The 10,650-nt window shown below is 55.6% G+C and overlaps 3 protein-coding genes across 3 annotated transcripts; 2 read left to right on the forward strand and 1 right to left on the reverse strand.

The window, feature by feature from the left end:
- Positions 1–957: 957 nt before the first annotated feature.
- Positions 958–2,328, forward strand: MFIFM68171_07330 (F-box domain-containing protein; the record flags this gene model as incomplete). Its single annotated transcript, XM_071062750.1, has 1 exon — positions 958–2,328. The coding sequence occupies one exon, from the start codon at positions 958–960 to the stop codon at positions 2,326–2,328; it is 1,371 nt and encodes a 456-aa protein (XP_070918851.1).
- A 2,031-nt stretch (positions 2,329–4,359) lies between these two features.
- Positions 4,360–7,733, forward strand: MFIFM68171_07331 (P-type cation-transporting; the record flags this gene model as incomplete). Its single annotated transcript, XM_071062751.1, has 2 exons — positions 4,360–4,753; positions 5,209–7,733. The coding sequence occupies 2 exons, from the start codon at positions 4,360–4,362 to the stop codon at positions 7,731–7,733; spliced, it is 2,919 nt and encodes a 972-aa protein (XP_070918852.1).
- Positions 7,734–8,934: 1,201 nt separating this feature from the next.
- On the reverse strand, positions 8,935–9,588 carry MFIFM68171_07332 (uncharacterized protein; the record flags this gene model as incomplete). The annotated part of the gene is made up of 1 exon (XM_071062752.1): positions 8,935–9,588. The coding sequence occupies one exon, from the start codon at positions 9,586–9,588 to the stop codon at positions 8,935–8,937; it is 654 nt and encodes a 217-aa protein (XP_070918853.1).
- Positions 9,589–10,650: the final 1,062 nt, after the last annotated feature.

Here is a 10,650-nt window from a genome sequence, read left to right on the forward strand (position 1 = left end):
GAAGCTCGCTTGATAACCCATCGTGTATAGCCACCCTTGGTGGGTGAGACTTTCCACCCAAGGCCAGCTAACCGATCGAGGGTCTTTTGGTCCATTTCCACAACCTATATCAAACCCCCTACCCGAGACGCCACGGTTTGGCTCGGGGATGTCAAACCCAATCTCGTAAGAGAAAAATTTGACTCATTGAGCCAGGAGAGCCATAAAACGATGCTCAGCCCCGACTCAGACAGTGCTTCCATCCAGACCGCCTACGGGAGTTATCCGGAGAGCAGTTCACCGCCCAACCGGAAACCGAGATCAGTACGCCGAACTCCAGACCCGGAGGACTATTCCATAGGTTTGAGGAAACAACCCATCGCCGTGTCCCGGGGGCGCATACCTTTGAAGGGAGAAGATCCAATCTTGCCGCCGTGAGTCCCAAGCTGTCAGGTCAATAATAATTATGGGCTACTATCTGAGGTACTGCACACCTGTACTTTGTTGCCTACAGGAAGCTTATCTCTTTTGGATGAGGCACTTCGGTGTGTACAGTACCTAAGGTTGCTAATGTTGTCACACAGCAGGAACTTTGATAGTCTCTCGGCTATTAATTATTACGGTGTTCCTATGAGTAAAGTAAATCAGTATGTACCGTGAATCCAACTATCTGCGGAGGAATAGGCGGAGGTTTGTCGATCTGGTCTGGGGGTTACGCCTGGCGGTTAATCAGGTGGCCTGGTAGAGCTGTGATTAATGTGCGGGGCAACGTAAGGTACAGTACCTATTGTACTTACAGTACTGTACATTGCATCTTGCCACTTGGTGACGGCCCCCATCGCTCCGCAATCGCTCTCGCTGTCCCGACCTTGCAAGGCCGACCGCGCTTGGTTCTGGTCCCACTACGAGATCGATCTTCCAGCTCCACGGCTGAGCGTGTCTCATATTTGAATGATACCATATTGAACACTTTGCGCGATGGACCAGACATTATCCGAACAGCTCCGTACAGGGACAGGCACCAGCAGCGGGCGGCAGCAGCCGTCATCGCCGCCGCCGCCCACCTCCCTGCTCGAATCACTGCCCACCGATGTGTTAGTGATGATCATGTCTGCCGCTCGCTCGACAGCCGACCTCCATTCGCTTATCCGCGCATCTCTCGCGCTCTACAAAGTCTTCCTGTCGGCCAAGCGAGGCGTGTTGATCAGCATTGTAGCCAGAGACCTCGGCCCCGCTCTGCGGGACGGTGTTGCCGCAACGCTGATAATCCCCACCAGGATCGAATCCCGGGCAGCAACGTATGCCAAGGAGTGTGAGTGCGCGATCCAGCGGTACGAGGCGCTGCCCCGCGGCGGTGGGGGGCTGGCGTTGACGAGGGGCCTGTCGACTGATGCGGTCGTCGCGCTCGTCCGCACGAACAGCAGCGTGCAGTTCCTCATCGACGAGTTGGCGGCGTCCAGGCTCCCGGCGCTGGGCAGGATACACCCAGACGCCGCCTCCCCGCTGACGGCCAACGAGCGCCAGCACCTCGCGCAAGCCCTGCTCCGTCACCAAGTCCTAGCGCGCCTCGGGGGCGGCCACCCCCGCCCGCACGAGACCGCGGTTATCCACAGGTTTTTTGGCCTCTCTTCACCTTGGGAGATGCACCAGCTCGCCGATGTCCACGGATTTCTATGCGAGATGACGTCGCGCGCGTTTGTGTGCTGCGAAGAACCCTGGAGGCCAAGCCGGGCGAACGCGTCGCTGGGGGAAGAGAAGGACGCAGCGCTCGGCGACCTCGGCGTGCTGCACAGGAAGCTCGTCGCGGAGCGCGCCCGGATGGCGGCAGACCCAAGCCTGGTGGTGGTAGCCGAGGCGCACCGCCGCGTGCCGCCGGGCGGGATGGCGGTCCCGGCGCGCTTCAACTTCCTCATCGCGGGGCCGCTGCCGGCCCAGAAGGGGTCGGACCGCGTGGCTGAGGGATATCGGGAGCTCCGCGACGAGCTGTACCGGCGCGAGGACGCGATGCCGCTGTTGTTGGTTGCCGAGGAGGACGACGCCGACGCCGACGCTCCGCCCTTCGCTTGGGTCGACGCCCACCACGGGATCAACTGCCAACGCTGGGGCTGGCACGCGCGGAGGGAGGTGATGCCGGTGGGGCAGGCGGATACCACGGCACGCCAGCGCATCTGGATGCAGCAGAAGTTGGAGCTGTGGCGCTGGCTTGGGTTCGTGTTCTGGGACCGGGGCCGTGTGGAGCTGCTCAAGACCCGGCTGCCCGAGTACGCAACTGGATGGCTCACAGTCGCACCGCCGCCCGACGGGGAGTGCAAGCTTTCCGAAAAGGTCCGGTTGCCGCGGCGGGGATGAACTCTAGGTGGGATGTAAGACAGCATCCCCTATTGATACAGGGCTGCCTCTGTATTATTGATGGCAGAGTTGAGGATATACAAGGAGCCGAGCCAGCAAGGTATACTGCATTACCCAAGCTTTTAGCTCAACACTCCAAACTCTCCGACCCAGTCTTAGGCGGCACATCTGTTTTATGAGAGGCTCTGGGCTGGCTTGACCAGGGCAAGGTGTGGTGATTGGCCGTAACTTGCGACTCAGCGGAGTCGTCGGCGTCAGGCAGCATAATTTTCTGGGATGACTACTCCCCTTTTGCGAGAGTCCTGTTGTCAGTACGCCCTTAAGTACTAGGCAACTGAGTCAACCCAGCGTAGACATGAGCTCTACTGTGTCCCGTCCTGCTCCGAGTAGCAGATACGCATAATAAGCATGAGCGGCCGCTGAGACAATGTAGGTAAGGCACAAGAAGGGAACGCGGCCAACAGCTAGAGTAATACTGCCAAGAGCTACTGCTCTCAGATGCCACGCTCCTCAAGTTCCGGCGTGAACTTGCGAAGATCGTGCAATGTTATTGAATCATAAAAGGGTTCTACATAGCTTCGGGAGGCGGAGGTGGTCGGCCGAACTTGTTTATCGATGCCCAGAAACCCATCGACGCGATTTCAATTAAAGCGATACGATACTATAACGCAACTGGCCGCTCTAGCAGCAATGCCATCCGCCGAATTGCTGCGCAGCGTTGCTTCCGGCATGCGCGTTGGGTCTTGTCGAGAGCCGCGCTCCAATCAGACAGAGCGGCTCGTTGCAATGGGAACTTTGCGAGGCAGGGATCGGGGTTTGTAAGATCCTACTTTACTTATAACGACCAAGTCGACACCGCAATGGATATTGCTGCGGGAGTTCATAGCCCATCTCTTACGATATCACCCAGCACCGCTTCAACCACAGGAAAAAGTAGATAAAGGCAACCCCTCCTATTCGAGACACCATTAACAGGCCCTTTGATGTCCGAGTTCAGTAACTACATCACTCTTCCGCCTCACAATCTCACTCGCCCCAAGACATCACGCACCCACTTCCTAAGGCACTAAGTAGTACCGCAGCACCCAACCGAAGATGAAGCTCCCCGCCCTCCAAACCCTCCTAACCCTCAGCGCGTCCGCCCTCGCGCTCCCTCACGCTACCCCACGACACCCGCCCCCCGCCAGCTCCGCCCGGGCCTGCTCGCCGGCATAACCTTCCACACGGACCCGGGGTGCGGCGGGCTGGGCTGGTCCGCGGTGTACGGCGTAGAGGCGTGGGAGCTTTTCCTCAAGGCGACGGACGGCTGCGACGCGCTCGACCAGGGCCTAGTGGGGAGCGACAGGACCCTGAGCGCGGGGCTGCTTTGGCTTGGGCCGGGTTGCGTCGGTGAGATTTAAGAATTTTTTTTGGTCCCCCTTATCGGACTTTTCCCCATCTCTGTTTTGAGAGGCAAGTTTTTTCCTGACCACGTTTTCCCTCCCGGAAGGGCGATTTCCTACTTAGTGACGCTGCATACGGATCGCGAGTGTAAGGAGGGGACATTTACGCCGGAGTGGGTGGATGATGTGTGCTGGAAGGCGGAGGATGGGCGCCCGTGGAAGAGCTGGCGCATTTCGGGGTGCAAGGAGGTCGAAGATTTGTGAGATGATTTATGGGCGTCACCCGTAATCTCCGGGGCGCGGTCTTCGTCTTTCGACTTGGGCTGTGGTTGTGATGGCTAAGGTGGTACTGTACCTAAATGCAAGGGTTGGTGAAGGTCGTTAATCGTCATGGCCCGAGCGTTGTCGAGGCCGGTCACCTGACTTTGCCTCCAGATACAGTTGAGCTAGTAAGGTAAAGGTAAGGTACCTTGTGATGTTTAACTGTCATGAGTGGCTTGCTGAAGCGGGGTTCATCCACGATGGATCAACAGACTCAGGACGCACTGTCAGACCTGGACACCTGATACCACGCCACCGGTCAAACCTATCCGATCCACCTTCTTCAGCCTCTTGGGGAATCTGATACTACCTTACACAAGCGCCCACAATGGCTTGCGGCTCCGGTTGCTGTGCGAAGCCAGCTTCAGCTCCTCCCGAACAGCCAAAGGCTGCCCCCGCTGATCCTGAGTCAGCTCCGGTGCAGCATGATGGCGATAGCTGCTGCGACGACACCAACGTAATGACTAAGAATGATCCCGACGGGTCCGGGCTTGCTACTACAGCGCCCGATGAGTCTACCGAAAACGACGGTTGCCACACTCCGGCGCCCGCCGTTCCCAGCTGTAATGATTGCTGCTCTGCTCCGAAGCCGACCCGTCTGGATGCCACGCCTGTGCCCAACTGCTGCGAGGGTAAAGTTGCTCCCTGCTGCGATCAGTCCTGCCTCGATCGCCTCGCGCTGCGTGAATGCGAGAACTACGAGGCTGGCCTTACATCCCACAGTAGGCTCTCCATTGTCCCCGGCTCTATCTTTTCCATGTGTGGCTAAGGTGACCTGCATGCTCGGACGACTCGACTTGCGGCCGAGGAAAAGACGGCAAGCCATGTGCTGAACACGCGACGAAGGCCCGTCTGACGTACGCGGAGAGGCTCGAGGCTCTCGGCTGTATCTGCCGTGCGCTGATTGCCCTCGGACAGGAATCCTGCTGCCTGCCTCCGCGTCGTTCGTCCACCGGGAGCGCTCGCGGCTCCCCCAAAGAGATACAACCATCTTCACGCGCGTCCACCGACCTGTGCTGTACTTCTAGTCGCGCAGATTCGATCGGTTGCTCCGCGGAGAAACGAACCCGCTCCAAGAATGGACGTCGCAGAGTCGACAGAGTGGATAGTATCCAGCTCGCCCCTCCTGGAGCCGCAACATCTTGCGCTGCTTCCTGCTGCGCTGCGAAGCAACCAGCCAGCCGCGTCAACAAGACGACAGAGATCTCACCACACGTAGCGCGCGCTACCGACCTCGAGAAGGGCTTCAAGGAGAACGAAAAGGAGCATGTTATCCTCAGCATCTCCGGTATGACGTGCACTGGATGCGAGACAAAACTGGCTCGGACTCTGGGCACCCATCCAGCGGTCAAGAACCTGAGGACTAGTCTGGTGCTTTCTCGTGCCGAGTTTGACTTGGTCGGCTCTACGTCCATGGCTGAAGTTGTGGAACATGTCGAAATAACAACCGAGTTCAAGTGCGAGAGAATCACGAACAAAGGCTCGAATTTTGATATCATTGCTCCGGGCGGTGATGCGGCTGCCTTTGTCAATCAGCCTTGGCCGGACGGGGTTACCGAGATCAGAATTGTGGACAAGAAAACGGTCAACATCAGCTTCGATCCCAAGACCATCGGAGCTAGGGACCTCGTCGAACGCGGCTGGGGCGACGCTCCCATCCGTCTCGCCATGCCTCGCCCTGATCCAATGCTCGAAGCCGGCAGCAAGCATGTGCGTCATGTCGGCTACATGACACTGCTCTCTGTAATCCTGACCATTCCCGTCCTGGTCATGGCTTGGGCCCCGCTCCCCGAGCGTCATCTCGAATACAGCTCAGCATCGCTAGCTTTGGCGACGCTCGTTCAAGTTCTCGTCGCCGGGCCATTCTATCCAAAGGCTCTGAAAGCTCTCGTCTTCTCGAAGGTGATTGAAATGGATCTCCTTGTTGTCTTGAGCACCAGCGTGGCCTACATCTTCTCGGTTGTCTCGTTCGGCTACGTAGTCTCCGGCCGGCCATTATCGACGGGCGAATTTTTTGAGACGAGCACTCTCTTGGTAACCCTCATCATGGTGGGCCGTTGGGTGAGCGCCTTGGCTCGTCAAAGGGCGGTAGAGTCTATTTCGGTTCGATCTTTGCAGAGCCCTACCGCCATCGTGGTGACCGACGATGGGGAAAGGGAGACCGATGCTCGCCTCCTTCAGTTCGGGGATGTCTTTAAAGTCGCCCCTGATTCGAGGATTCCAACCGACGGCACAATTGTTTCTGGATCATCCGAGGTTAACGAGTCGATGATCACCGGGGAATCCAGACCAGTCGAAAAGCACCCCAAATCTCCTGTTATTGCCGGGTCCGTCAATGGTTCTGGCACATTGTACGTTCGGTTGACGCGGCTTCCCGGCGACAATACGCTAAGCACTATCGCGGAGATGGTCGATGAAGCAAAGCTCTCGAAGCCGAAAATCCAGAACATCGCAGATCGTGTGGCGAGCTACTTTGTGCCTGTCATTGTCGTCTTAGCGATCACCACATTCTGTATCTGGATCGCTGTTGGCGTGAAGGCACGTAACCAACCTGGAAGCGAGGCTACGATCCAGGCGATCACCTACGCGATTACGGTCTTAATTGTATCGTGTCCCTGCGCCATCGGTCTAGCAACGCCCATGGTCATCGTAATCGCCACTGGCGTCGCCGCCGAACGAGGTGTTATTTTCAAGTCGGCGGAAAGCATCGAACTTGCGTACAAGGCGTCACATGTTGTTTTCGACAAAACTGGCACAATAACCAAGGGTAAGATGACAGTGGCTCAGGAATGGTATGCCGCAAGCGACCAGGACGCCACCTGGTCACTCGTTCTGGGTCTTGTCAGGGATATCAAGCATCCTGTGTCCACCGCTGTGGAAACGCATCTGAAAACGTTGGGCGTATTACCAGCCCCAGTGTCTCAGCTAAAGACCCTTCTAGGAAAAGGCGTCGAAGGTACCGTGACGGGATCCGGCTCGATCATCCGGGCAGGTAATTGCCGCTGGCTCAACCTCACATCGGATCCAATTGTGCAATCAGCGTTGTCACAAGGGTTAACAGTCTTCTGCGTTACGATCGACGGCTCTGTCGCTGCCATTTTCGGCCTCGAAGATTCCATCCGACCCGACGCCGCCTCCACTGTCAATGCCCTACGTGACTCTGACGTATCAGTTCACATCATCTCGGGCGACGACGATGGCGCCGTGCGATCCGTTGCAGCTCAGCTGAATATCCCCCAGTCGAACGTCCGCTCACGCTGCACTCCTGCAGACAAGCAAGCGTACATCCAGAACATTCTCTCCGCTTCTACGAACAACACCAACAGTCGCAAGAAGAACAAAAAGCCGATCGTCATCTTCTGTGGCGATGGTACCAATGATGCGATTGCTCTAGCTCAGGCCACCATCGGCGTGCACATGAACGAGGGAGGAACCGATGTCGCCAGCTCCGCAGCTGACATCGTCCTGATGCGCCCCAACCTTGCTGGCATTCTCACCGCCATTACCGTGAGCAGGAAGTCGATTCATAGAGTAGCCTTCAACTTTGGCTGGAGCTTTGTCTACAATCTCTTGGCCATCCTGCTCGCCGCCGGGGCGTTTGTCAACGCGAGAATCCCACCCGAGTTCGCTGGGTTAGGTGAACTGGTAAGCGTCTTACCTATCATTGCTGCAGCCACGCTGCTCCGGTGGTCCAGGATCTGACCGGTTTGCGGCTTGGATGCTTCTGTTTGAGAGCCCATAGCCAGCCGTGTGGGCTTCAGCTACGTCCCGCAGCGTTCGCTTGTTTTCATTCCCGGTTGGTCTTTTGGGTTGTCCGCAGAGCTCGGATTTCAACATCAATCTCAATATGGTCAGTTTTGTAAAGACGGATCCAACATCTGTCAGCAGTGATTGCTTGTTATTCCAGTGGTGCCAACCGCGTCAGCTTCGTCTCTTCTACTAGTGCTTAGTGTAATTCAGGGACCTCCGATAAAAACAGCTTCATGTTCCGGTCCGAGTCAAAGATCCTTTCAGTTGGGAAACCCCCACACGGAAAACCCATTACATGCGATTACATGCAATAGAGGATATTCATTACCGGGGTCGCTTAGACAGCGGCCCATCCGCGTGACGGCCACAAAGAGATATTCCCAACTTCACTGCCTCTCTATTAATATGGTACTTAAATAAGAACATGGCATGTTGCAATCACTGAATAATGGACATAGAAAAGGTTCCTTTCCAGCGCAGGGTATTGCGGTGACGGAAAATAGTACGAACACCCTGTCAGCCGTGCTCATCTTCTCTACAAGACAACACGCAACCCCTTTCCTTCCTCCTTTTTCCCCCCTTCTTTTTCCTTTTTGAACAACAACCCTCAAAGGCTACGTCCATACGTTTCTCCTCTTTCTATGAACAACGCATCTTCAACCTGCGCTTACCCCTAAGCCCTCCCGGTAATCGATCTCGCGGTACTGACAGACGGCTAGTAGGAAATGAAGCCTGTGGACGAGTTTGTGTTGGGCTGAAATATGTGCAAGGTGCCTGTTATCGTGAGTCGGCGCATAAGGTAGTCGACGAGACTCGCTAGCTATATGTGTGGTCGTAGCAGCTGATTGCGGATCCTATAGTTTGGTTAAGGTGTTCCGGGCATTGGAAATCGCATGCCTACACGGAGAAGAAGTGTATTCTACAAGAGCCGGCATATATTGTACAATACGGTAATGTTAGCCCAAGACAAGATTGGGAGTGATTTCACTCGTGTCACTTAAACATAGGTCATTGGTTATGGCGGGATCTGAGGACTTAGATATGGGTTACTATGGAGATGGGGGCTTACATAGCACTTCATTACATCTCTAAGATAGATTGACTGTGAGTAGGGGTTGATCACTGGTTAAGAAAGAGTGAGGGCGGAACGTCATCAGCTCTCTTGGTCGAGTTGATCCAACAACAGGGACCCCATCGCACCATATGTCGCCTCACGCTCCTCGTTTTCAAACTCTCTCTCAAATACCCAGTCGGGCTGCCGCACTTCAATATGAACTAGAGCCACTAGGATGTACGCGAAATCGCCACAGAAGACGTAAGGCGAGTTCCCGTCGTCGCAGCCCCTGGGCTCCCGGATATGAGGCAGTAGGCTTTTTGCGCTCTTGTTTCTCCACGCCTGATAATAAACCTGGTGACAAAACCAAGCAATGTGGTCGGTGACGCTCCAACAGCCCTTGTCCCTGCGCTCAAAGTCGGCGCGGAGACGTGCTACGTTGTCACTGTCGTGAAGGCCCATCTCGATCTCGGTCAGGTTGGGTGTGAACACGGGCTCCTTGAAGTTGCGGCTCGACTGGAACGGCCGCTCGGTCCGAATGCGCACCGGGTTATGTGCGAGATAGTCGCGTTTGAACTCGCCCCAGAACGGACGAACCTCATCCGACTTGAGCCAGCGATGCACTTCGACGCTGCTCCGGAATTCGAGATCCTTCTGCAGCGAAGTGATTATGTGTCCAATGCACGTGACGTTGACCCGGTTACCGGGACGGCACGGGTTAGCGCAGTTAGCCATACACCCGTACCTAGACATTGCTGCTGGTTGCAGTTGAGTGTTTGGGTTGCGTTTGGTGGGGCTTGGAAGTCAACGAACGATGAAAGAGACGAGGGAGTATATATGAAGGGGTGTTTTAAGTAATTGTATCAGCATAGTTACAGCTTTAACCTACCAGTATCCTCATTAGCCGCAATGTTCTCTATACCTAGTTCCTAGTCCACAATACCAGGAAGTTAATTCACTCTCATGCCGCCTGTTCTCATAACAAGGTCAACAAGCCTATATCAACTATTCTAGCCCCCTAAATGTTTCAGCATGGCATTGAAAGCAATAAAGAAACTCGAGTACAATTACAGATTAAGTCGAGAATTCGCTGTTGTAGCCGCCGAATTTGGCTGAGCCGTGTCGCCATTTTCAGCGGCCTTGACAGTGCGGGGCGCTGGTCACTGTCGAGTACCCGGTACCTCCCTGCGCTGCCAGCCCCTCCAATCAATCTATCCATGCTGCACAGCTGTAATCCCACCGCGACCCCATCGCGTTCCAAGCGCCAATGGGCGGGCCCGGCTCTGGGCCTCTTTCTTTCGAACAGCCGTCCCCAATCCAGGATCCAGGAAACCATTTTCTTCTACCAGATATCCAATTTTGGCTCCCCGGCCCAGCACGACATGAAATGATAGCCTTCGCACTTTCCTCTCTCGTCGGCTATACTGACAGAGTCGGTAGCCCTCAGCACTTAATGTCATCGCTATAGCGCCGCGTCGCCCCTCGCAGCCTCTCGCAAATGACAAGCGTTATAATACGGATTTCGTCCGGCGCTTTACCTAACGAGAAGCCGAGAGGCAGATTGCAAAACGACCAGAGGCCCTCACGGCCGAGCAGCACGCGGCTCTCCGCAAGCAGCTCAAGGACACTCAGTTCCTCAAACCCGACTATACCGACAACACTAAGATCAACATCGCCGGCATGCTGCGAAAATGGAAGAGGTAACGTGCTAGTGTCAGATAAAATGCAGGTTTAGCATTCTACGACTAACAATCGTGGAGCTCCCCACCTTTTGGTGTAGTTGGTAGTTTGTGACAATTAAGAGTCTCATTCGCT

Source organism: Madurella fahalii (genome assembly GCF_045866475.1).
Source record: "Madurella fahalii IFM 68171 DNA, scaffold_4, whole genome shotgun sequence".
NCBI lineage: Eukaryota > Fungi > Ascomycota > Sordariomycetes > Sordariales > Madurella > Madurella fahalii.